Source organism: Podarcis melisellensis (genome assembly GCF_964234715.1).
Source record: "Podarcis melisellensis genome assembly, chromosome: 11".
Taxonomy (NCBI): domain Eukaryota; kingdom Metazoa; phylum Chordata; class Lepidosauria; order Squamata; family Lacertidae; genus Podarcis; species Podarcis melisellensis.
The window spans coordinates 39,137,101-39,164,046 of NC_138543.1; the positions used below are offsets into that span (position 1 = coordinate 39,137,101).

Below are 26,946 nucleotides of genomic sequence, written 5' to 3' on the forward strand. Positions count from 1 at the left end.
TGGGATGTGGGAGGAGATAGCAGGCATTCAAACAAAGGTGTGCTAAGTGCTATACAGGTTTTGAGTTGTGCCTAGGATTGCTGAAAAGAAGAAACATGCCATGGCTGATCCCCCATTTTTAGAAATATAAATATAGTGTAATAGTTCAGATATAAGGGCAAGTTGTGGTTTTTGGAGTTTTAAGATCTGTGAAATTCAGGTGCTGAAGTGAGCTTTGAGGCATTGATTTTATCTTCTTCTGCTGGTTTTATGCCATGTTAGATTAGATTTTACGGTCTTTTAAAAAAAACGATCCAGAAAACTTGGGTGATGGAGTGCCACATAAACACAACAACAACGGCAGTAGTAGTAGTAGTAGTAGTAGTAGTAATAATTTTTAATGGTTTGTGCTGATGAAAGCAGGAGGAGGGAGCACATGACCACAGGGCTCAAGCTCATGATACCAAACTATGGTTTAGAATTGCATCTAGGATCTAAACTGAATTCTGATGCTAACTGCAGTAACTTTTTGGAGAAAGAGTGACTTCATAGTCTAGCACAGCAAATGCCATTTTCTTTGTTTTTTTTTGCAACATGACAAACTGTCAAGACTGGCCTTAAATTGCTGGTGAGGCACAGCTGAACTCCACAGTATCAGCCTTGCCACAAATGGTTTCATTTTGTGCAAAATGTACCAAAAGGGTCATTACTAGAATAGATCTCCTAAAGTGCTTCAAGCAAATTTGTGCAGAACAATTCTTGGACATTTGGCTTGTTAAATGTTTTCAAAAGTTTGTTAAAAACTGACTTTTGGAGATGATATATGTAAAAACAAAGGTAGTGGTGGGGACTCAGAGCTGAAACAGAGTTCACTCCCAGCAACTGAGAAGGTAGGCTACTTCATATTCTCATTAGCCACCTTCATTTAGAACAGTTGTATATACTATAAAAATTACTATATACCTCAGCCCCCCAAAAGACCCTGATTCAAATTGTAATAAGTCATTGATGAAGCAATATATACATTGGCTTGGATCCTAAGCTTCTACAAACAGAAGGGTTTAATCTACAGTCATAACTCAGAAGTTGAATGGAATCTGTTTGACTTCCAAAATGTTTGGAAACCAAAGCACAGCTTCCAATTAGCTGCAGGAAGCTCCTGCAGCCAATCAGAAGCTGTGGAAGCTGCGCTGGACATTCAGGTTCCGAAGAACGTTCGGAAACCGGAACACTCACTTCTGGGTTTGCTGTGTTCGGGAGCCAAAACGTTCGACTCACAAGGCGTTTGGGATCCAAGGTATGACTGTACTCATGTTTGTGACTGAGATCCAGAGGAGGCGGCCATTTTTGCCAGCCCACCCCCACCAGCTCTTATGCTGCTCCAGAGGATGCCCAAATCATTTGAAGCAGATTTTATGGGAGGGTTACATATTAGGTTGTAAGGGCAAGGGACCATCCATAAGAATCACCTCCCTCCTACCCAGCCCCGCTTCCACTGGTGGGAGTGTTACAGGAGCAGAACTCTGCTCAGAATATGTTGCTGCCTGCAGGAGCAAATTTAGGGTTCCAGCCATGGATATTTGTTCATAGAGTTTGCAGGTCTTGATTTATTTCTGATTGAAGATGTCTGTGCTGTACTACTATATGTCCATGTATAGTTGTACAAAAATGATGTACATAAGTAGGGCATGACACTGAATGCTAGTTGCACCTTTACAAAAACCTTTTCAAAAGGGTTAGGGTGGTGGTTGTTTTTGGATGGTAAAGCAAGGTAAATATACTTTTATGTTTAGAGTGACCTCTGAAATATCTTCAGTCCTCCCCCTCCTGAATTTTATTAGTTAATCGATAAGACATGATACAGAGTATGGTTGTTATCATCATAATCACACCCTTGAGAACTTTGAGGCATGAACTATTACCTTTTGATAACACGCATGGGAATGGCTTCATTTAGATTATGAGACAATTTTATAGGAGGGGGGAAATGGGCTCTTCTGTTGAAGAAAGATGAAGCTGGCCATTTAAAATTAGCAGCCATTTCTATTGAGCTGATAGATTAACTTCCCCTTGTAGATTGCTCAAAGTCAAACAGAACCCATCCCCCTGTCTGAACAGCTACAGAGGAAAAGCCATTTATATGTGACATGACTGAAAGTCACTTTTAGCTTCATATGTATGCCTTGAGGATAATTAAATTGCAAATATGAAGAGAATATAGCAGCAACAAGATGACTAAAATGGAAAGATGTGCACTAGAGCATTTCCTCTGCAATAAGACTGCAGTTTTACATATCACTTGTTATATGAAATATACAGCATACTCACAGCTGCTCATTGCAGTTTACTTCTTATCTTTTTTAATGTGGGAGATGTAAGAGTTTGATCTTTCAATGGAATTTTATAAAAGGTCGAAAAGAAACCCTCACTGGGTCTGGAACAATACTGTTGGATAATAAGTTACAACAATTACTGGTGCTGGAGAGGCTCAACAAAATGTTCTGCAACTGTGTGCTGGCGCTTACAGACGGTTTCCTTTTGCAGTTTTGATGAACATTCATGTAGCTCATTTCACAGCCTCAAATGTTGTTGAAAGCAACTACTGAACATCTAACGTGCTCTGCCAGTGCAAACCCTACACTAGGCTGTGAATTCTGCATCCAAGAAAATCTGCAGAAAACAAATTGTAGATATGTCAGACAGAAGGCGACCCCGCCCCCCGGTAAGCATTAAATGAGAAAAGGCTGATCATGTTATATTCCAAATTAGAACTTGAAGCAATGCCTAGCAAACATTTGGATGTTTCATTGCCAATATTCTGAATTACAAGTTATTGTTCCTTTGTGTGAGCACCACATCTGTACAAAGTGTCATACTTCTGAAATTCTTATCTGGCAAATGTATATGCACTATCCAAACAGCTGTGCATATACAACTCATTCTGAAATGCATCCCTATCATTTCTCCACAATTTACTCAAGTCTTACTGAAGCCCTCCATGCCATGAATTTTAATATATATTAGAGCACATGATTTTGCAAGTAGACACTGTGGAGGGTCATGTTAAGCAGAACAGGGGAAAATGTAGATCAAAATCATAGACCTCTTCCCAGAATTACTGGGAATAGTACTGAATAGAAGTACTGTACATTATCTTTATAGTATTTTTAATGTATATGTTGCTTAGGGTGGATGTTGTTACCTACCCTCTCATAAAAAAGCTTCAATTTAAACACTAAACAACTTTAGACCCATTTATTATAATAGTCTTAAGTTATGTTGTAGCCACGATGTTTAGCAAAAACAAACAAAAACCTACAGTTGCCAAATCTGTTTATATGAAAACTTGAATATATTTATGTAAATAAATACAGTGGGATACATAATATTCCATTAATGAGTACAGGTGAGAGATGAGACCTGGCATTCATCTAAGGCCGCACTGTTGGATACCTCATTGGATGCATGTCCTTAGAATGTTTGTCCATTTAAAACACCCACATCTGAATGAGAGTCATTGTTCTTTGGAAGTCTGTTCCTTAATCTTCTTCTCAGCTCATCATTCTCCTCCAAAAGTTCATCTAGCTTCCTTTTCAGTGTTTTTGGACTATCTGTAATATGGTAATGATGCTCTGTCTACAAAAAACAAACAAAAAACAACTCAGTGTAATGTGGAATAACACAAGCACCCTGCAGGATCAGACCAAAGGCCCAGCTATTCCAACCCTTCTGTTCACACAGTGGCCAAAGAGATGTCTATGGGGAAGCCCATAAGTAGGGCCTAAGTGCCACAGTATTCTCCCCACTTAACGATCTGCTGCAACTGGTATAGAGAGGCATGCACTCTCTGAAAATATATAACCACACTAAATCTAATGCCTTCGATCCAGAGATGTCTTGCACAAGAGGAAAAGCATTTTTGCCCTTGTTCAGCAGCCCTGCTAAACTCCACCAATTTCCCTGTCTTGCAGTAGCCTGCCTGCCCCATCTCACACAGATACTTAAAAGTGATCTAATCCAGGAGTAGATTTTGTGATTGACGGAGGGATCTGTAGTGGGGAGGAGGCAGTTGTGGCAGTGAGAAGACTAAAAAAGAACCCTTGTGCAAGAAGAGATCTACTTGATCTTTTCTACATCCAACTTAAAATGTTTCTGTGCATCATAATTCATTGAGATGCTTGCTTGTAGAAATCATGAGGTATCATGGAAAGTGTTTTTAACCTTGTTGAACACCTCACCTGCATACCAAATTTTCCAGTCACAAATGAATTCAAGAACCATCTTTCTTGTATGTCACACACTATTAGATAGCAGTGGTGACTTTTCTGTAGTGAACCTGAATTTATAGAATTTCCTCCCCAGGCAATCTGACTCTATTTCACTTGTCTTCTTCCAGAGACAGATAAACCTCTTTTTTTTGCTCCAATATGCTTTGGGGTGATAAAGATCACAATCCTATGCATTTTTATCCAGAGGTTACTTAGTTTCTTAGTTTCTATGTGAAATTAACTCTTCCTGCCTGCCCCACATTATTATTGCCTCCTGTTCTCTCTCCCTCTTTTGACCTATCCACTTTTGATATCAAGAACAACGTGTATTGTTGTGAATGTAGACTACTTAGACAATTGCTTGTCATATTCATCAAGATAATTTTAGAGCTGTTCTGCTGAAGTTATGAAAAGCAGGCATCTGTTCCCTGGGAACAGGAGTAAGAATGTAATGAATAGCTTCTATTCAAAACATTGGCTATATGCTAGCAGCTGAAGAGTATTAATTTTTTTTTTAATGGTTAAGGGAAAGACAACAGATTTGTCTCTCTTTCGGCAAGCACACAGTAAATCCAGCTAGTGTTGTGAGATTACATTATTATTATTATTATTATTATTATTATTATTATTATTATTATTATATCCTGCCTTTTTCCTAGTCAAGGACTGAAGACAGATAAAATAGAAAATGCTAAAAACCTAGGGAAAAAATAATTAAACTGTAATTGAACACTAATGTAATTACAATAATATAAAAATACCCATTAAAAACACCACCAACAGTAAAAACATCACAGCACCAACCCTTTCTTCAAAAGCAGTCAATAAATTCGAGGCTCTGCTTCTACATACCCAAGCACAACATTTAAATGTAATTTTGAAGTTTAACATACATGTTCAATTTAAAGTCGTATTATTGTGCTGAATGCCCTGATATCTCATGCTTCCTTAAAGATTTAATCTGAATCATAATTTCAGGATTGGGCCAAAACCTACCTTGAAGCAACTGTTTCTGCACTCAACATTTACAATCATTAGATTCTGAAGAGGACTGTTGACAAAGTTACTGCTTTTATACTTACTGTGAGGGTATACTTTGCACTATATACCTCAGTGGGGCTTATCTTTGAAGAAAAGCTATTCAGATCCACTTTATGCTCTTTGTGCTCAAGTGATTTTTGTGAATCACTAGCTGGTGTCTACAGAAAGAACCAAAAGTGGTTAAATCATTGATAGAAAAGTAACTTTTTTTGTGCTTTGCTACGTTTTAAAGATAGATTTTCATTTCCTTGCTTTTCTTCTTCTTTTTCTCTAGAGCAAGAAGAAATCAGAATCTTACATACTGATAAAGATGAAAATATCATGTTGTTGCTATAATATATGCACCTGTTCTGGAAAAAAAGAAATGTATAGCGCATTAATTTTCTTTTCAACACAAACAAATGCATAGAAGCTCCAGTATTATTATGCTTCTAGGCATGGGTCTGGCTCCAAAGAGTGCATCCTTATCCCTCAAATGCCACCAGAAAGAGGCTGTATCTGTTTTGTGGTTGGGTGTGACAAACAGTACTTGAATGTCCTTTACATAACTGTTACAAATAATCTGTGGAATTTGGCTTACTACATTTTCAGTCCAATCCTATCTGAAATATTCCGCTGTACACAACCATTGGCTCACTATAATTTCCACGCATGCAGAGATTGGTTCCAGGAGCTGCCCAAGACATTTTGCTACCTGAGATGAAGGATGAGATGGTGCAATCACCATTCTGTGCACAAAATCTCACTAGACTTGTAGTTGAATTTTACTTCAGCGCTGGTGATGGAACAGAGTCCTCCAATGCACCCTATGGCAGAAAGCTAACCTATTAGGAACTGAAGGGCAAACACAGATACTCTAGTTACTTTCTGCCTCTCTGAATTTGCCACCTGAGGCAGCTCCCTCACTCTAAATCACTCTGCCTCATGGAAGGGCCAGCCCTGATTGGTGCAAATCAACATGCACTGAAATCAATGGGAATTTTGCAGCAATCTAACTCCACAGGGGCTATTTACCTTAGCAATTTTTCCTTCAGTATGCTGAATATACACTAATTACAACAATAAGCCAGCTAAAAGTAAATTACAATTTACACAGCAGTTTAACAATCCACTAAAGGTAGCTAACTAATCTCCACAAAACAGATAATTCATTTTGCCTTTCTGCTTACAGTTTGCATGATCTGCTGACTGCACATCTTATTTTTGTTGCCATTTGCCTTGACAAGAGTGAGGTCAAGTGCTCCAGCCCACTTGGAGTTCTTTCTTCGTCTTTTTGGAGCGTGTATTTTCTAGGAAACAAAGAACAGCTCCTAGGAAGTCATTGAAAATGTGGCAAAAATTACATTCAGAAGTTCTGCTGCTTGAATGGTATACTTATTTAAAGATTTTCTATCCCACCTTTAGAGAACAAGACCCCAGAAAGCAGCGGGCAGCAATTAAAAGCACACACACAGACAAAATAAAATCACAATAATGAAATATAATTAGATAAAAATGGGAGTGAATAGCAGCACAACCTGGCAGGGAACTGACATCAGAGCCAGAAGTGGAGGCAGGGCTCCCAAGCGATGCCGGAGAAGGGCCAAGCAGGGAGAGAGGGGACTCATCAGCTGGGGAAGGAAATCAGCGTAACACAAGGGATAAAGGGGGGCGGATGGGGGAATCGGAGAGAGGGCTCCAGGACTCTTTGCTGGAGACCAGCGGGGAGAGCACAGGTCCTACGCTACCCACACCCACCCTGCGCAGAAGACTTCCGTGCAGGGAAAGTAGGTGTAGACTTGGCGTCAAAGAACTTCTTTGCTGGAAGAAGTTCAAGAAACGCCCACTGACGGATTCTGCTAGCGACTGAACAGCCACAAAGTGAAGCGCTGTCCAGCCAGGAAAGGTTTAACCAGGCTACCTAGCCAGGAGTGGCGGCAACTTACGCACAAGCAACCCCATATAACCATTACACAACCCATAGCAGCAGCAGCAGCAGCAGCAGAAAAAAGCCCCCTAATTTAAGACCAGACACTAAGCCAAACAGGAATGTCTTCACTAGTCACCTGAAGGCAACAAGAGATGAAGCTTGAATGAATGGTCCACCAAAACTGAGGACCAGAAACAAAGAAACAGTATAATAAAATTAGAATATCACACAAATCTCATACCTTAGAAGTGTCAGGAAAGGAAAATATAGAAGGACAACTTTCTTCCTTGAGAAACTTCTTTCCATTAATTTCTCTGAAGCACTCTTGGCTAAAATGCTGAGAACAAATCATGTCCCACTGAGATGGCATCCAAAGTTTGCCACTAACAGGGTCAGCTCGGTGTACTGACATGGCCCATTCTTGCTTTCTTGCATTATCCTTGGGAAACCTTGTTATAAGCAAATAAAACCCAAGTATTCTTATGGTAATGTTATAAACAACCACATTTGGAACAAACATATAAAAAGTGTTATGTACATGTGGTTGTCAGGCTAAATGCTCAACAGCCCAGCTTTTGGGGTAGTAAAGTTTCAATCCTATACACACTTACCTAGGAGTAAGCACCACTGAAGTCAATGAGACTTACTTCCAAGTAGAACTGTACAGGACTGTCAGACGGGTAAACAAATTGGCAGCTGAAGGCCTGAATCATGCAGAAGGAACATTTCCCCCCCATCTACAAAGTAAGTCTACTCATTTTTCAAGTGCTGTGCACAAAATACCCCTGTGGCAACCCTGGCTATCATTCAAAGCACCTCAGGGTGCCATGGTACACTGGTTGAAAACCACTGGTGTAATATGTTATTCTATGGGAATGCTTAGAACAATTGTGAGCAGAATTTAGACTTGCAGGATATCCTCACCCCACCCCTGAACCCTGAGATCAATCAACTAGAATCACATGCAAAACAGTTCTACTTTTCGGACACATTTTAAGAATGAAGAGCAGAGTATTTCTGAGCACGTGCACAGCCCAGAATGAAAATTCACTCTTGGATTTCTCCCAGGTATTCTTTGTTTCAGCAGCTTAATTTTCAACAGGGAGGAAACCTTTAAGACCTTGCTACAGTTGGGAGCCAGGATCTATGGTGAATCAACTATAGATCTACTAACAGATCTTATTCTGCCTTCTGCCAATCTACAGCCTGCCTGACATGCCTTGCCTATATTCAGTGGAAAGCTGGAACATAATATCTTTCAAATACATACCCACATTTACTGTATGTAGAAAATAATTATATTTTAATGAAAGGTCCCCCTGGATTTTGCTGGAAAGAGTCACAAATGGGATAGTGCATTTGGGTGACAGATCCTTTTTGTGAACTAATGAGAACTGTTCTTCCCAAACATCCCTGCACAATGTTCCGCTATGGAATACTGCTTCATGCTGGTATTAACACACGTCATCCAAAATAAGACATTCAAAATTTATTACCACATTATTACCATATATCACCTGTCTGATAACAAATGTTGGAAATGTAAAGAGGAGGAAGGGACATTCTTACACCTCTGGTGGACCTGCCCGAAGGTGAAGGCCTTCTGGGAGATGATACATAATGAACTAAAAAAGGTGCTTAGATTTACCTTACCCAAGAAACCGGAGGCCTTCCTCCTGGGCATGGTGGACCAGAGGGTGGCAAAGAAAGATAGAATTTTCTTTATGTATGCTACTACAGCAGCAAGGATCTTGATGGCAAAGCACTGGAAGACACAAAATCTACCCACATTGGAAGAATGGCAGACGCAGCTGATGGACTATATGGAACTGGCTGAAATGACTGGCAGAATTCGAGACTCGGGAGAAGAGAAACGGAGGAAGTTTGGGAAAAGTTCAAGGATTATTTGAAAAAGCATTATAAGTTGTATGAATGTTAAAAAATGCTCCTTTTTAGGAAATTACAGCTTCAGCATCGGAAAATTTTTGAATTGGAAAATAAGGTATAACAAGACAGAAGTGGTGTAATGAAATAATTTTATTGTGTTGAAACTAAAAATTAATGGATTTGGACTGTAATGTTTAGAGACCAGATATCACGATAAAATGGAAGACATATTATTATGTTTAAAATAAGTTAACAAATTGCTGAGGTTTTGAATCGATAGAGAATGCAGTGCTCGGAAGATGGGGGGAGTCTATTAGATCTATGGAAATATGTATTTGGAAGTTGGATTTTGTATATTATAAACTTAATAAAAATTATATTAAAAAAACAAACAAAATTTATTACCACATTTCTGCTCTTACATAAATCACATTCTTGTGCAATTTCAAGCACAGGCGTGGCAGCTAAATTAAATATCTCCACAACATGCAACAGGATCTGGAGTAGCCTGCAATGTTATTTTTGGAGACTGTGAACAATATGCCTCCTCCAAACATTCATTCCTGTGGGCAAATGCCTAATAGTCTGCAATAATAATGATAATTAATAAAAGATCAGGGTTTACACTGTGCTCAGGCTGTTCACGCTTACCTGTGAAAAGTTATTCCCTGTTTCCTGTTCAACTTTGTGTCTGAATTGGTGCAGTTATATGCTGCACAATATTTCACCATGGTAATTCTACTTCAAGCTGTTGTAGAAAAGAAGAATTCTAAGCAGCAGAGCACATGGAAAGAATACACTAGGATGAAAAGCTTCCGTTGGAGAAGGTGCTGCAGTTCATTTCCATGTAGAAGGCTGAAAAAAGGGAATGAGAAAAATCTTTTTGTCAAAGAGTTAAGATTAAGTTACATTCTTCTTTTTAACGTAGAAACGTATCATACTGCTTGCACAACAGATTTCCTTTTGTGCAAATGGGACTCTCCCCCCACCCACTGCATCTTCTCAAAAATTTGTCTCCAGAGCAAATTGGGGAAACAAGGTAGCTGGAAGAGGCAGGAAAGAGAGGGTGCAATGTTGGATCTTGATCCAAAAGACAGCATTACTCTTTTTGACAGTTATCATTTTGAATCAGAATTTTCTGAATTTTAAACAGAGATGACTACTTTATTTAACACTTACAGCACAGTCCTAAACATGATTACCCAAAAGTACATGTGTGCATGTGCAAAGGCTGAAGGCCCATTCTTGTACGTATTCAAGGGCAGAATCATAGAGCAATAGAATTGAAGAGCATTTGTTGTGGGTTTACACACTCTTGCAATACTTGCATAGCTTGCAAGTATTAAATATTGTATCATTATTGTCAACACATGATTGTCACACACATCCTCTTTCCGGGATTTGTGCATATGGGGTGTGTGGGTGTGTATACCACAGTGTCTATATAGATTATAAGGGTTCCAAACCATGGTGCAAGCTCCCCACCACCACCACAATGATTCAGAGTCAAAGGAAAGGTCAAAGGAGAATAAGCAGCCTTAACCCCCCACTCCCTTTTATCTCTCTTCCAGAACAGAAAGTGCAAGGGCAAGAGGAGGAGAATCCTTCTCTTTGCCCTCCTCTCCCCAACCTTTCCCTCTCTCAGGGAGTCCCCACTTATTTATTTCTATTATGCGCTTTTCAATTATTTTTGTGTCACTCACTCAAACAATAACATGAGCACCCTCCCCACAATTATGCAGAAAGAGGTATTACTCCCCTGGCTACATTTTTGAAGAGCTAATTCTCTAATTCAAGGACCATTTTCTCAGCACTGGAAAATGCCATTCTTTGGGCAAGTCAGAATGTGTTCTACATTAAATGCATTTAGCTAACAGCCATTCAGAGTCAATAGTAACAGGCTTTAATTTAAATGCAGCAGAAAACGGCAGATCACATTTTTGTACTGTTTTTGAACTGCTGAAATAGCAAAACCCATCAGCCAAGAGAAATCAACTATATCCATTTTGCAAAATCAACCATTGAAAACTCTAATCCTTTCTTAAATGTACATGTTCTGAAGGTAACAGAAATGAGAGCAGTGGCACATTCTATATGTTTTATCTAAGCTTCAAGGGAAAATGCAAAATAAGCTTTGTTCGGCGTCAGTGGGTCACACCTTTTGTTCTCAACACCTAGCATGAAAGTATCCATATGGTTTTGAATGCAACCAAGGGGGTGATATTAACCACCTCAATAGGAAAAAAAACAAGTGTTGTGACATCTGTGAACCCACCCCTGACCAGTGATCTGTTTAAAGAATTTGCAAGATCCATGACTGACATGGTCTCTTTCTTAAAAAGCTCAAGTCCATTGCAGCAGTCCACTTGAGAGCTTTGCTTCAAACCTTAAGATTCACAAGGATGGCAATAACAGTTGCCTTCACCTCTGTGGAATGACTAGCTATTCTTGCCAAAAACTGTCATATTCACCACAATGGGCAAGGGGCACATCTCTCTCCAGCACGCCCTTGCTCTAGCCTTTTCTCCACTGTGTTCTGCATCAGCAGAAGTTCCACAACTTCTTGAAGCTTCCTTAAAGCTTGAAATGTCTATTTTGAAGCTAGAGACAATTATTCATATACTTGTCACATGTATGTCTCCTCCTTCCTCCATGGAAGCAAGCATGGGGTTAAAATACTTTATACTGGCTAAGCCAGAGTTTCCTGTTACAATCTAGTTTGTCATCAGGAAAAACTGGCTAAATCCCTATGCCAGAGCACAACAAGTGATGGGAAAAGAGAAGAATGCATGGGTATATGGACAAACATCCAAACGCAGCCACTATGTGTATTTATGTGGACTTTCCTTGACATAGTTCTGCTGTAAATACATTGCTTTTAAAAGTGTTTGAAGAAGGTCAACTAAAGACAACAGACCGGCATCCCAAGCACACTGCCAATCAGGACGAAAAGTACACAGAACAGCTTCTAACGGTACTTCAGCACAGTATAAATAGATCCAGTCTCCATGCTTATTATTGCAAACAGGCACAAAGACACAGCCAGAATTTCTTAATGTGTTTGGAAGAATGAAACTAGACTTCCCTGCTGCAAGAAAGAGCTGGAAGTGGTAGAATAGCCAAGGTAAGAAGGTGTCCTGCTCACTCTATGGACCAAAACATCTGGCGCTACATCTGGGTTGCTAGGTAGCATACTTCTCGCAAGGTACTGTTCTCCCCCACGGTCACCAAAAGTAGCAGCATTTGGAACAGCAGCAGTAACATCTAAAGCCCCGGGAATTGGTATGTTGCATCATTGTCTCTGCAGAGCCTTCATCAGTTACCACAACCTTAAGATGACAAAATTCATTGCTATATTATGTAACTTTGTGAAAAATTAGTGCTTGAATTTTGCTTCTTTCCCCATTCCCCATAATTTCTCCTGTATTGTATCACATCTGTTAGATAAGGCTGTGTTTTAACATCTTTCTACAGTGCCTTGGAAACTTTAAGTGCTTAATAAATAATGTCCAATGCCAATACGAATAAAGGATGGTTCAATGTCATTTTGCTTTTGAAGTAAAGCTTGAATTTGTGGTCTACGTTTCAAGACCTTAACAATGTGTCTTTGGAATTCTTTTGTAGTTATTTGCATGGCCAAGATCATCTATTAATCTTAGTAAGGTTTTAATTCTGTATTTAAAAGAAAAAAGGTCCATCCATTTTGAAATCCTTGGTTGGCAAGTCTTCTGGCACGCAACAAACTATAAGGGCCCCTCAAACTCAGTAAAACTGGAATATGGTTGCCCAGGGTAGGGAATGCCTTCCTGTACCCCAATGGAACTAGCCAGACTCGGTAAAAGTTACAGATAATACCTGGGAGAGTCAAAAGAGATCATAAGAAGATATGGCTGGGAGAGGGGAAGGGAGTAAGAGAGGGATAACTTGGGCAGAAGCCTGCAGAAAACTACCATTGGCTTGAAGGAATTCTGGCAGTAATACCATGAAAAAGGAGATCAAGATCTGGAACCATTCCTTCCTTCTCTCTGAGGCCGGACCTTGGGAAAGGGATGGGGTCTTGTCTCTTGACACTTGGGAGACGCAGTGGGAGGTCAGAGATCAACTCTGCTCTAAGCCTAGTGTCACCATCACCCCAAGCCTGGGGTCTCAGGAAAAGACAAGCCCTTTCCAGCCCTATAGCAGAAGATGACCTCAGACAGCTCCATCTCCTTGCTGTCACAACATGGTCCCAATGTTATCTAAGGAGGGAAAACACACCAGGCAGACTAGACTCACTGGGAGCTCTTCACGGTGCTGATATTGGAAGCTCTGAATCTCTCTGGAATGGCAAATTCCTGATGCTACTAACCCTATTGTATTGCTAACAACTGAAGCTCCAGATTCTCACCAAAGAGAATACCTAAGTGCAATGCTAAGCCAGAGACAAGAGTCCACATCTTTCATGAGTACCAACCTCAGGAAAGAGCAGAGGTAGCCAACATGGTTCCTTCCAGATGCCATTGGACTCACAGCTCCCATAATTCTTGTCCATTGGCTGTGGCTGATGGGAGCTGCTATCCAATAATACCTGAAGGACACCACATTGGCTACCCCTGATTCAATGACAGAACTGGTCACTGTCTCCATGCTACACTTTGGAGGAGTTTTGAGCATTTCCAAAGCACATCATGAAGCTAGGGAGAGATTTTTATCCCTTTCTTTAGCTCTCTAGGCACGCCAGAAGACATAGGAAAAGGACAGAGCTGGTGGCATCTGCAAATATTAAGGTCAGTCAAAATGTACAGACCCCAGAAAATAACCACAGGGGCAGCAAGACCCCACACAGCAAAGGTGAAGTACCAGCAACACTCTTGCAAAGTGAGCAGGCACTGGATTTCAGGCTCCCTATATATTTATACTACTGTATAGGCAATAATGAAATAGAGTGCTAACGTCCATTCCCCTTCTACCAAAATATAGAGCTTCTGATACACAATTCTAGCTCTTCCCCTACATCCAATAAAGCATCTTCTTCCTATTTACACAGTCATTTCTTCAATTTGGAAAATACCTGCTGATTAACTTAATTTTATGCATTGCCTTTAATATAATTTTGCTTGCAATATATATTGTGCAAATTAGGACAGCAATTCCAATCGTCATTTCTGCTCATGTATGAGAGTTGAGACATTAAAAAAAGATCATTAGCCTGGAGGCACATTGCCTCATGCTGTGATCACTTCCAGAAGTGGGAGGGAGGTCAGTTCAGGGCCAGGTGTATTCCATGTCAGGTAGTCAATGCATAAAGACAGAGTTCAAAACACCACACAAGAATTCATCCAGCACTTAACTCAGCAGATAAGAAGAGATTACTGCTTCCAGCAATATGCCTGGAGGCTAATGATTTTTTGGTCTCCTTCTCTTTCATTTGACTGCAAATGTAACATGAGGAGGAATTAAAGACCAGCAGCACAATTAATCTGCTTTTACTGTATCTCACTGTTTTTCATTAAAGGCAATGTATGAAATGAATTTCAGTCATCCCTTCTGGCAAAGCAAAATGCTTAGACCTCAAGAAGCCTGAAGAGGCCAGTTTGCATTAATCTAGCAGTACCAAAGGGCCTTAAAGCCTCTTGGCAATTATTCTCTGCTGAAGTCCTCCATTAAGCCCTGGGGCAGTATATAGGTTAGTTCAGTCTTTAGTACATAGCTTAAGGGAGCAGAATGGCTATACCTAGGGAAACTAATATACTACTGAACTCAGCTCAGGACCCAAGTGAGTGCCAGGCAAAAGCGTTCTTCTTTTCCCAGGCTTTTGGCTAATTAAACTATTGCCTTTTAAAATTTTGGCTGATTAACATCCGATACCCTTTTAAATGTGTCGTGGGAAGAGGAATTCTTCATTTGTTTTTGTTCTTATTTTTTTTTGCTTGTTACTATGTTACATATTTTTGTGTTTTAATATTGTAAACCACCCTGTGATCCTTGGATCTATTTATTAAACAGAAATGCAAGCAAGCAAATAAATAAATAAGTCCTGAAATAAGAGACTCGCTTTTTAAATGGAATCATCAGTAACATGGGCCAATCACCACCCTGCTAAATAATAATTATCACAACATGCAACTCCCATCAGTATCAGCCAAATAGACAATGGTCAGGGATGATGGGAGTTTTAGTCCCAACAGCATCAGGCGGGTGGGTCACAATTTCCCCAACACTGCAGCAGAGCCTGTATACAAAGAGGTTAGTAATTTCACACTGTAGCCCAGCTTCTGAAAGGCCCTCCATTTCAAATCCTCCTTTGGTTGACAGTGCCTGAGATGGGGCACAGGTCTGGGACCTCACAGCCTGACAGGTGTACAGACAATAGCACACTGTCCAATAGCAGTCATTTAAAAGGTATTTCCTTTTGTTGCTACTGCCCAGAGGGGACATACTGTGTAGTGAAACTTCAGCCATGCCTTCTGCCTGTACTTTGCAGAGTTCTGGGCCCACACAGACTAATCCACAAATGAGTTGCACCAAGTTGTTCTCAATTATTCAACACAACTCTAGCGAGACCCATGCAAACTTATTTGGCAGTAAGTCCCATTGAGCACAGTGAGACTTGATGGGTAATGCAGATGATGATGATAATGGTAATAATTTTATTACTTATACCCCACCCATCTGGCTGGATTGCCTCAGCCACTCTGGGCAGCTTCCAACACATACAAAAACCATAATAAAACATAAAACATTCACCTAGTCTCCGAATGAAATGAAATAATAATGTTGTTGTTGTTGATGATGATGATGTCACGGTCCCCTTAAGAGCTTGGACTTTGAAAAGGAAGGATAAGCCATAATAGTAGTAGTGGCAACAAAGGCAATGGAAGAGCAAGACTCAGGCACAGGCCTTTAACACTGGGTCTGAGCCAAAGCCTGTCACATCAACGGAGACCCAAACCCTGAGGTCCTCAAAGAATTGACCATCCCTAGACCTGGGCTCTTATGCCTTCAGTCACCAGATCTTGAGCACAGGAACTAAACCAGGAGAGAACTAATGGGAATGAGATGGGTGTGCTAGGCCCCAGGCCAGGAGACTGGCCCTTTAAACTCTGTATGCTCCAAGAAAGAGCAGGCTTGAGACTGATAAAAAGACCCATTGAGGTTTAAGGGCTTGTGGGAGGCTTGGAGCTCTCCGTGGTGCTGGAATTTTGGCCTTTACTTGCATTGCTCTCAGGTGAACTGGTGTGCCTTCTGGGCTTCTGGTCAAGGTCAGGCCAGAACAATGACAGCGTTTCTCCTTAAAGTAAAAGTGCTGTCACTGAGGTGCTTTAAGGAACAGCCTCAATCCCTTCATGACTACAGAGGCTCCAAATGGTATGAAGCGATGCTATATTGTGCATTCTATGGCTGCACAACACATTGGGGCATTGTTGTTGTTTTTAAAATAAGCTCTAACTCCCAATGTCACAAAAGAGGTTTGGCTGGCTCTACTAGAACTGTAAGAAATACTACCTATTGCTGTCCAAATGCTGCAGATCTGTCACACATGGCTGACAAAGTGCTGATAAAGCACTCTCACTTTACAAGCTGGGGGAGGGGTGGGGGAAGCACAAGAAAAATTTAATTTTCATGGCCCTTCAGAAAACACTCACCAACGTGCCATTGCAGGGGGAGCTGAATAACTCATCCAGAAACAAGGGGAATATTATTCGGCAGGTGGAATAGACAAGATTCAAGAAATTATGCAAGATAAACAGTTCATGAAGAAGCATAAAGAAATAATTCACTCCTGGGGATGATTCTTTATGGATGCAATAGCCTAAAATTCATACCTGATATAACTTCTCTAAATTCAGTGGTGCCACCCCTGAGATTAATCTGTAGCAGAAAGATGCACACGGCACAAAAGATTTTAGGGACAATAGATAGATTGAAATTCAGCCTAAAAGATTCACTAACGAATTAGGGACCAATGGAATACATACATAAATTGTAAAATTATATTATTTGTATTTAAAAATGACAGCAAGATTTGCCCAGCTTCAACGCTTCCAACATTTCCCATATGTGGCCTCAGAACAAGTCTTTGTTTCCTGTGATATTACTTTGAGTTTATTATTTTACACCTAAAATTTTGACACCCCCCCCCCATATCCTGAGCTCTTTTTTCTATAGCAGCATTGAGTATAGCACAGAAAGGCAGCATTTTATACAGGATTAATACAAAATCTGAACTACTATGAAAGGCTGTAATGAATTTATTTATAGGATTGTGATGAATTACATATTGAGTCTGTTGCCTCAGTATTGGCTTCCACTGTGTGCTTTATGGTATTGAAATGCACTCAAAATTATTTGATATTGTATAATTTTTTAAAAACTGTTGTTTTATTATTGTTCCACTTTTTCATTTTGTGAGCCACCTTGGGGGGGGGAGGGAATATTTTTAAACTGTCATTAAAAATGTGTCCAACAAAATAAACAACAAAACTTGTTTTCCATTAGAACCAAATGAAAGTTTATTTTCAAAGTACTGTAAAACAAATTACTACATGTATTTGGATTAGTTTTCAAATTTGGGTGATCTGGGTTTTCTTTACTTCTCTCCAATTATTGCCATGTTTTATAATAAGGGTGGGGAACAGGATCCAGCCGGTAAGGTGGATTTTGAGCTACCCTGCCCTCTGGGAACCACTCTGATAAGTGGGTGGGGCCACCTATCTGTCAATCTTCTGATGTCACTGTGACAAGGCATAAGTATTCCACCAATGTTTTCTAAAATGAGATGTTTTATTTCTGAGTGGACCTGATATATCACCAATCCCATATCTGCCAGACAACCAGAACATTCTATTACAGTTCAAGAATATATCATAATGGCTAAATATTGTAAATACTGAAATGCAAATTTCCGAAGTCCTTTTTCCTTTATGGGAAATCTACAGTTCTAAACATACAACAACAACAGGTTGTAGGTTCTGTTGAAATCATAGAATCGTAGAGTTGGAAGGGGCCTTGAGGGTCATCTATTCCAATCCCCTGCAATGCAGGAATCTCAACTAAATGATACATGATGATCATCCAACCTCTGCTTAAAAACCTCCAAGGAATGGCCCCAAAGAAGTCCATTTCTAGCTTATATATATATATATATATATATATATATATATATATGAATGACTAGATTGTACTTTTTGTCCTGACCATCATCAGTTCACCTTAATGAATATGTCTTGTCAGTTGGCGGAAACTTGTGGTGGTTTGAAATGAATGGACTTAAATTAGTCATGTTGATTAATTTGGGTGGGTAAAGCTGAGTAAATCACCACCCTTATATTTTATCATTATCGTTTATTATTTATTTATTAAATTTGATAGTCGCTTTTTCTTGCCCAAGCTTATGGGACTACAGAAACTACCAGAGTACTTACAACAGTCACACTAACACTCTCTTAGCAGTCCTCTCCTGCAGTTACCTTAACAGATACAACCCAAACAATTTCCTTATGAAATGTTCACAATAAGATGTCAAGTAACACACCCTGTATTCTGCCACAACACATTTGCACAATGGACATCCATATGCAATCCAATTCTGTGCCTATTTGATCCAGACATGACAGAAGTGTTCCTGACCAATAAATCAGTTTGCCCAGGAAAAGGAAATCAGCCTGGTTTGGATAGTTTCTCATGCTCACTGCAGACTCAAGGATTATAGTTTCAGGGTGCTCCTGGTTCCAGTATTGCTTTGAGATTCTAGGTGTTGCTGGGTCACAACCCCCATCATCCCTGTCTGCTGGGCATGCTGGTTAGAACTGATGGGAGTTGGGAATCCAACATCTGGAAAGCCACAAGTTCCCCAAGCTAAGAAAAATTCAATTACCGGTAAGTGTTTGTAAGGCTAGAACCCTAGGTGAAATCCCATTGACTGAAGAGGGATTACTTTAAAGTAAATATGACATTGGGTCATGCTTTCACAATTAAATTAAAAAGCTTAGGCTAAAAATCCTTAAAATATTTTCAGGTATCCTTCCTCCATTATAGAAGAATTTAAATTCTATCATGATCCTTAATGCTATCGAGCCACTCTGTGCTCAGCTGGGTTTGCCTTGCTTTGTCTTATCTTTCAACTTAAATGGTCTTATTTACTTTCACTACTTGCTTCTATAGAAGGTGTTCTACATCATTTACTACAATGTCCAAGATAATGAATTTCTTTATGAATAAAAGGAATTTCAGTTTGCACAGCACAAAGTAGCACTCGGGGAAATCTTTTTCCAAAGGTATCTGCCATGGCTATTTAACATTCTGCTGTTGTTTTTAGGCTACATTTTAAATGCATGGTCATAAGAACAGTAGAAGGTATACCTAACTGCCCAGCTTATACCATGGTAAAACAGAGCATGAAGGCTGATTCAAAATATAGTTACACAAGATATAAACTAGTGAAATCAGTGGGGAACTTTTTGATACAAATACATTTGCTCAAGCTACACCTTTGCAAGTGTTGGTGTGGTGCTTTTGATAAGATTTAGAATAATTAACATCTAGCTTATTAACAAAGAATGTTGAAATCTTCTTGAGGTACTACATGAACCCTTTCCAGACATAATTATGTATGTATGTATGTATGTATGTATGTATGTAAAAAAATATCTGTTATTATAAGCAAACAGTAGACTATAAATCATTTGATTTGTTGTAACGTTTCTGCATTACACCTTGTGGCCAGGTTTAGGGACAAAAGGACTTTGTGATTCCCTGCTTTTTGAAAGAAATCAAGAGTAGCTTATCCTGCGAACCCTATCCTGATTTATTTATTTACTTGTCTTGTGCTGTGTGTAAATTCAGATTGTAAAGCTGCTGAAAGGGTCCCCAGAGATATACATTTCTATACGAATTTTGCATGTATGTGTGCATAATATACGGGAGCGTCTTTTTTTAAAAAAGAAAATCGCTTGACAATTTATAAAATGCTGCTGTTGTGTTGATTTCTTGGGTCCAGTCTCTGCCTCCGCAACCGGCGGGGGTGCGGCGGGACTGCAGGCACAATTCACCAGAAAGGAGTAGTTCAACGGGGCTTCCTCGCAAACAAACCGCAGCCCTCTCTGGATGAGGAGCATCCTTCTCCTCCAAAAGCCCGAGAGAGCGACGTGCCCCGCCCGCCTCGCGGGAGCCCTATTCAGGGCTCGGGAAAGAAAGGGCGCCGCCGCTGAGCGCTTCGCTTACTGCGCGGAGCGAACCTACCGCCTTTCCCCGGAAGTTCCTCGCTCCAGATTCCGCTCAGGCTGCCTTCATTCCCCCTCACACGCGCAGCAACCCCCACAAAGCAATGGCGGCCCAGGAGCGCCTCTAGCCACGTGACCGCTCTTGCGGATTCAACATAGAGCTATATACTGTATGTGTCTCAAACGGTAGCCAGCTACACTAACAGTCAGACACTCACACTTCCCGATTCCTTTCCCCCCCACAAACTACAGGGGAGGGAAGAGAAAGCTGCCCGTAAGTAAACCATGGAGAAAGAGAGAGAGACGCAGCAGAGCGTGTTTTGAGGATTGCTGGGTAACACTGCGCTCCAGTCCTGCTGGCGCGCTTCCCATAAAAGCAGCTGGCAGGCAACTCTGAGGACACGATGCTGGAGTAAGAAGGGCCACTGGCCTGATCCAGCAGGCAGGCAATTAGGTTTCTCCATCTCCACCTTGTCAAATGATTATTAATTGATTGCTTTTATGGTTCACCTTCTCCAGTGAGCTGAAAGTGGCGCACGTGGCTCCCCACTCATTTAATCCCCACAAACAGGTGGGTTACGCTGAGAGGCTATGAGTGGCCCAAGATCACCCAGTGAATTTCGAGGCCAAGTGGGGATTTGAACCCTGGTCTCCCATGTCCTGGTCCGATACCACACTGGCTCCAAAGCAGGAATAGCCAAAGCAGGAGGGTCGTGTTCTTTGTAACCCAGATCTTATTTGCGTCAAAAACTTTGTAATTCTATTGGATTTTTTTAGTTATAAACACAAGACTATGGAGGGCAAGGCTTCCACGCGCAATTAACTATTGGATCGTGGCTGGGAGCGGGTTTTGGCCTTTGCTCCAACCTGAGAGGTGTTTTGTATGGAAGACTGAAAACCCAAGCCTGCCTCAGCCCTCACTCTTCTAGCCACCTCCAACACGGAGATAATGGACCGTTGGCCGCAACAGAGCCAGCCTTAAATAAGCCATGTGCACATTTTGCACCTGAAACAAAGCTTGCGAGTGAGAAGCACCGTACCTGATGCTTTTTGTTTCTTGGTGGACACGCTACGGTCTCATAATCTAAGCAACAAATAAACACCCCCACCTCGCTTCTCCACAGTTTTCTATGGGCAGCTCTCACTACCGCTCTCGGGAGGCGGAGGAAGGCGAATCGGGTCTACGGGAACCCGGAAGTTCCGTCTCCAGGCCGCGGGGCGATTTACAGCTTGCATATGACAATAAATCTTGCGGCGAGGATCTGCTACTGACCTTTCTAGCCGACTGCACCCTCTATGATCGCTCAAGACAACAGAGTCGAAACGGAGTGGGTGTGTGGACTTCCTTTACCCTCTTCCTGCTTCCGGTTGGAGGGTGAGTGAATAGTTTAGCCGGGGACGGGTGGGGGAGGGGAGGGGAGGGTTGCGTTGGGCGATTCCAATGGGAGGAGGCATTGTGGTTGGCGGGAGGGGGGCTTTGAGGCGGGAGGGGAAAGGCGGCTCCCGCGTCCCCTGGCGCTTGACGAGGCTCCGCTGAGGGAGAGGGAGGCCGGGCCCCGCCGGGCGCAGGATACCCGCTTCCTCTCCTAATCCTCAGGCCAGGCCGCTTCCTACTGCGGTTTGCCGCTGCCTCGAGCCCGCCGGGGGAGGAGTCTGTCCTTTCCCCCGAAGGAATCGGCGGGAGCCCTTCCCGGTCTCGCTTCCAGCCCTCGCGCTCCTCGGCCAACCTCTCCCGCTTCGCGCTCCGCCCCTCCCCCCACGCCGCGTTCTTCTGGTTAACGGCCGCCTCGCGCAGGCAGAAGCCCAACAGGTGTGGTTTTTCTCAAGGCCGGGCGCGCGCCTGCGTCTTCCCAGTCACGCGGCTGCTGCCGAAGCGTTTCAGAAGTTGATAGTGGGGCATATGTTTTTTTTAAGAGCAGCAGCGTTCGTACATGACATTCGGATAAACTGCTGCTGCTGGCTTTGTGCTCCTTTTCCGTGTCTTATTCTAACGCCTGCATTAAGTCTTAACTGCATTGTCCCTATCCGGGGAGGTTTCCGTTGGTCCTGCTAAAAGCATTCCCCTACAGTTAACTTTGGGTTTTGTCTCTACGAAACCAACATGAGGACCTGTCTATGCGTTCAGGAAAAGCGCTGGCAGTCCTACTTTTAGAAATGTTCCAGTGGCAAGTCTCAACTGCAAAGCAGTGCTGTAGTTGTTAAATTACATAGGGTACCCTGTCCCCTCCACATCTGCAAATATGTCGTTAGCTACTAGTCTTGGTTTTGAACTCTAGATTGTCGCCTTGGATTAGAAATCCTCTTTTGTGGCCCCTGTCCCCATAGGCTTGTGGAAAAAAATCCATTCTTCAGCCACCTTGAGTGTAAATATGAAAAGATGCTGAGGGGGTTGGGTGTACATGTAAAAGTGTTTGCCTCGTGCTTTTCTAGTAACAGTATTATGTTAAACCAGCTTTAGACTGCAATCTCTTCTCTTTACTTGAGAGTATGGCTTGTTTAGTATTAAGTCAATGTTGTACATAGGGCTTAAAAAGGTAAAGGGACCCCTGACCATTAGGTCCAGTCGTAACCGACTCTGGGGTTGCGGCGCTCATCTCACTTTACTGACCAAGGGAGCCGGCATACAGCTTCCGGGTCATGTGGCCAGCATGACTAAGCCACTTCTGGCGAACCAGAGCAGCCCACGGAAATGCCGTTTACCTTCCTGCTGGAGCAGTACCTATTTATCTTGCACTTTGACGTGCTTTCGAACTGCTAGGTTGGCAGGAGCAGGCACTGAGCAACGGGAGCTCACCCCGTCATAGGGATTCGACCCGCCAACCTTCTGATCGGCAAGTCCTAGGCTCTGTGGTTTAACCCATAGTGCCGCCCGCATCGTACATAGGGCTTACTTCTGAATAAATATGCATAGGACCGTGCTGCTAGTCCTCAATGATTCAGTTGCAGTTCTGAGCATGCATTGTTGTTTACATCAGTTGCTCCTACCTTTCGAACAGAAATAGTTGGCTAGCAAGTCCTTCTCCAAAGCTGTTATCTATTCTTGTTTAGAACAGAATATCGCAATCATGTGCTTCAAATAAGTGTATGCTAGGAGCAAAGGAGGGGTATTTCAGGTGTACTTTCATCTGTCACTGTGGAGATTATTGCTGACAAGTGGAGGCTGTGTCCATGATGAAGAGTTGGACTCAAGTAACAGAATTTCAATTCTCCATACAGATATGACCCTGGGGCAGTCTTATGGAATTGCTGTCTGAGGCATGAACTCGCCCTAGATGTACATGAAATTGGAGATAGAATTGAAAGCTTAAAAGAATTGTGTGTGACAACCCTATGAACTGTAAGAGTTCTAGCAGCCATTTAGACCAATCCAGTTTAGTACAGGCTCTCCTTTTCCCAAAAGACCTGTAATGGTTGCCTTTTCCAGGGGGGAAAACACTATGGAAAGAAGCTAGCATCCATTTATATTTTCATAGTAGAGTGCAAATGTTTTGCCTAAAACGGCTGTCATTAAAACATTGTTTCTTGCACTAGCCTCAGTGGATCTGATTCTCTTTATTCTAACATCTTGATTGCGACAGATGGTAAATTCCAAAATGTGAGAATTGCGCATAAATCTGCCACATTTATGTATGAAACGCCAGTTCCCATCAGCCCGTCAGGAGTGATGGGAGTGGTAGCTCAGCAACATCTAGAGGGTCACAGGTTCCCCGTACCTGGCTTAAAGCCTGACTCGTGTTTCCAAGGGAGTATCTGTATTCTCTGCGCCCCTCCAGTAATAATAGGGTCAGAAGGAAGGTCTTATGTCAGCCCTCCAGCTTGAATGTTGTGCAGCCCTTTACAACCAAACACGCAAGTATTGTTTAAGTTTGGATTGTTTTTGCCCTGCAATTTTAATAATCTGAAGTTACTTTACCTTTTTAAAGGTGATTTCCTTTTGTTCTCTATGACAACGGTATCCCGTTCTGTTGCGTATAGTTAAACTGGAGCTTCTTTGCCTCTTGGGTAAGTCTTATTTACTGGTACATTATATTAATGTAATTGTAAAAAATAGGGGTTGGTTTGGAGGATACCTGGGATCCCAGTGAAAGGACCTGAGATGATAGTGTGGTCATGGCAGCAGAAGAGCAAGATGAAGTTAGCAAAGCTGTTTTACATATGCTTAAAAGAAAGATATGACAGGGCAGAATTCAAGACACTGGATGTGCTTAAAAGGTACTCTGCAGCTCATCTTGCAGAAGAGTGCCGAGAGGAAATAAATAAACTGAATCTAAGATGATCTGCTTCTGTAACTTCCTGCAGAAGCATGAGAACTTCTGTAACACTGCAGGAATTCTGGCAGTGGAACATTGCTTGTAGCTATCTTCCTTTACTTGTTTCTTGAATCCAACCCATAATGCATTCTCATCTGGACAAGGCATTGACCAAAGGCCATGATCCAGCTGTAATCATGTGAAACAACTGGTGGGTGCTGAGTGCAGATGTGTTCCTATTTGTGTCAGTGGCCTGTGATAAGCACACAATACAGACATGGATGTACCACTGGCATGAGGAGAAGGTTCATCCATCAATAGAATTAAGTGTCCGGATCTGAAAAGCATAGTTAACTACTGTGTTTTCATTTCACCATAACACCTATTTTATCTTTTGTGGTTTAAAATACAGTATTGGCATTAACTATGAACAAGAAGTGTGTAAAATTATTAAATTTTATGAGGAAAAAGTAAAGTATTCATGTGACTCATTGAAGAAGAATTTCAGGCAGTCTGGTCCTGTGAATCATCGTTATAATTCATCGTTACGGCAGTTTTAAGTACATTGCCAAATTCTGTTCTTTGTGGAAATATTTCCTTACCTGAGTGGCTTGCTTATTACAAGGAGTGACCAGCACAGAATTGTGCCAGTTCTCCTGTAATATGAGTGGATGTTTGCATGTTATATTAATTATTTTATTTATAACCTGCCTGTCTCTCAGTGCAGGACCTAAGGCAGTTCAGAGCATAAATTAAATATGTACATAAATTGCATTAATTGCATATATACAATTAAAAATGCTCAGTAAATATATATATATTTGGGGGAACCAAGTAACCCTTAAAGAAGTCATCCCAGTTTAGGATGTTGTGTTTAAAGGCCAGACATAATCCCATCTACCCTTTGCCCCATAGCATGGTACAAATGTACTTACAGTACATGTTAGTAATTGGTAGCAGGTACCATAGCAGGACTGTTAACTACTCTTCCTGGAGTCCTGGAGTCATTTCAAGGCTGACCTTGAACTAAGGAATGAATATCTCTAGGATCTCCATAATGGATATCACCCAGTTTAAATAAATGTTAGTCAATCAAACAAATGGTTAAATCTCCATGAGGAAAAACCAATCATTTTAAAGAAAGAAACCCTACTACGTTTTGAGATTATGCATGCATCGTAGCAAGCATGATCTTAGAGGAAAGAGTACCTTTTTAAAAAAGAGCTTTTCCATCCACAGTTTTGGCAATTAAATTTGCATTATACTGTATATACCTAAATTAATCTGCTGACCCGTTAATTCAATTGTTTAGTGTATCTAATTGTGTCACCGCTTCTTTTTTAGGATTTCCCCCAATTAGGTGGCAGGAAAGATGTTTGATTATATCAAATCTTGGGCTGAATATATTGTGGAATGGGCTGCAAAGGATCCTTATGGATTTCTTACAACAGTGATCCTAGCTCTGACACCTCTATTCTTAGCAAGTGCAGTACTGTCATGGAAACTAGCGAAAATGATTGAAGCCAAAGAGCGAGAGCAAAAGAAGAAACAAAAGCGCCAGGAAAATATTGCTAAAGCTAAACGAACAAAGAAGGACTAAGATGTCAATCCTACTGGACAGAACTTTTCTCAAAAAGGCACTGTTCTTAAATTTGCATCTTTGCATTGTAATCTTCAACAGAGATGGATGTGCATAAAATTGAATATTCTTGAAATGACTTGTTTTTTACTTTGTGTTAATCTGTGGTAATTCATTAGGACTTACTTCCTAATTTAGGGTATATTTGTACACTACAGTACATGTCTAAAGTGTCTTTTTAAAATTATTGTTTCATTGATTGAAAACCTAATTACTTATGATTTTATAGCATGGTAAAGCAATGTACTGTTTATTTTCTACACTCTTTTCTACTACAGACTTAACAGGATAGCTTCTTTCTACTACTGTGACTTATTTCTATATACCAGACTCTCCTGATTTCATTGTAAAAGTCAGAATTTTCATCTTGCAGTGATCAATTCATTTGTTGGAACTTGTACTACCTTGACTATGGAATCTTACCTGGTAATTAACATTCTTACAGAAGTGTATGTCTGCCCTTTTTCTTTAGCGCAAATGGCAGTGGTGTTTACTGGGTACCAACTTTTTTTGAGGGGGGGGGACGTGAAATATGACCAATAATTGGGAATAATGACTATGGAAATGTGATGTGGAAGTGGGATGTGAACACATAGGATTATTAGGTGCAGCTTCATTCTTTTTACACAAAGAATAATTATGTATTGGGGAATGTGGTAGACACATACAATGCTGCTATATTTAAGCAAATGTACATCGGAGAGCACTCTGAGTCCTAATCAACATTTAGACAGAATCTGGCGTACCTACTAACTAAACTTAGTTCTTGGTT

At 41.1% G+C, this 26,946-nt stretch overlaps 2 protein-coding genes and 2 long non-coding RNA genes across 7 annotated transcripts; 2 read left to right on the plus strand and 2 right to left on the minus strand.

Moving 5' to 3' along the window:
* LOC309380255 lies at nt 1–6,451 on the plus strand. Its single transcript, XR_014172775.1, has 3 exons — nt 1–342; nt 2,524–2,701; nt 5,563–6,451. It is a non-coding gene; the product is annotated as an uncharacterized lncRNA (long non-coding RNA).
* LOC309380167 (THAP domain-containing protein 3-like) lies at nt 3,296–21,693 on the minus strand. 3 transcript variants are annotated; one of them, XM_081930040.1, is made up of 6 exons: nt 21,559–21,693; nt 9,736–9,939; nt 7,439–7,646; nt 6,458–6,577; nt 5,330–5,446; nt 3,296–3,615 (listed from the first exon to the last, which is right to left on the minus strand). In XM_081930040.1, the coding sequence occupies exons 2-6, from the start codon at nt 9,813–9,815 to the stop codon at nt 3,451–3,453; spliced, it is 690 nt and encodes a 229-aa protein (XP_081786166.1). In that variant the 5' UTR covers nt 9,816–9,939; nt 21,559–21,693; the 3' UTR covers nt 3,296–3,450. The 3 variants fall into 3 exon arrangements, with proteins under 3 accessions (XP_081786166.1, XP_081786168.1, XP_081786167.1); XM_081930042.1 differs by having other exon boundaries at nt 21,434–21,559; XM_081930041.1 differs by lacking the exon at nt 21,559–21,693 and adding an exon at nt 20,305–20,429.
* Nucleotides 6,597–7,432, minus strand: LOC309380216. The gene is made up of 2 exons (XR_014172720.1): nt 7,246–7,432; nt 6,597–6,805 (listed from the first exon to the last, which is right to left on the minus strand). It is a non-coding gene; the product is annotated as an uncharacterized lncRNA (long non-coding RNA).
* On the plus strand, nt 21,529–26,250 carry SMIM15 (small integral membrane protein 15). 2 transcript variants are annotated; one of them, XM_081930092.1, is made up of 3 exons: nt 21,529–21,660; nt 24,209–24,287; nt 25,880–26,250. In XM_081930092.1, the coding sequence occupies exon 3, from the start codon at nt 25,908–25,910 to the stop codon at nt 26,133–26,135; it is 228 nt and encodes a 75-aa protein (XP_081786218.1). In that variant the 5' UTR covers nt 21,529–21,660; nt 24,209–24,287; nt 25,880–25,907; the 3' UTR covers nt 26,136–26,250. The 2 variants fall into 2 exon arrangements, with proteins under 2 accessions (XP_081786218.1, XP_081786219.1); XM_081930093.1 differs by lacking the exon at nt 21,529–21,660 and adding an exon at nt 21,947–22,095.
* The last annotated feature ends 696 nt before the right edge of the window (nt 26,251–26,946 follow it).

Coding starts and splice junctions, on each gene's coding strand:
- LOC309380167 (XM_081930040.1), bottom strand. CDS start 9,815: ATGGTGAAATATTGTGCAGCATATAACTGCACCAATTCAGACACAAAG. Junction 7,647..9,735: donor CAGGGAATAACTTTTCACAG/GTAAGCGTGAAC, acceptor GCTTATAACAAG/GTTTCCCAAGGATAATGCAA. Junction 3,616..5,329: donor GTGCAAAGTATACCCTCACA/GTAAGTATAAAA, acceptor TGTTTTTTGTAG/ACAGAGCATCATTACCATAT.
- SMIM15 (XM_081930092.1), top strand. CDS start 25,908: ATGTTTGATTATATCAAATCTTGGGCTGAATATATTGTGGAATGGGCT.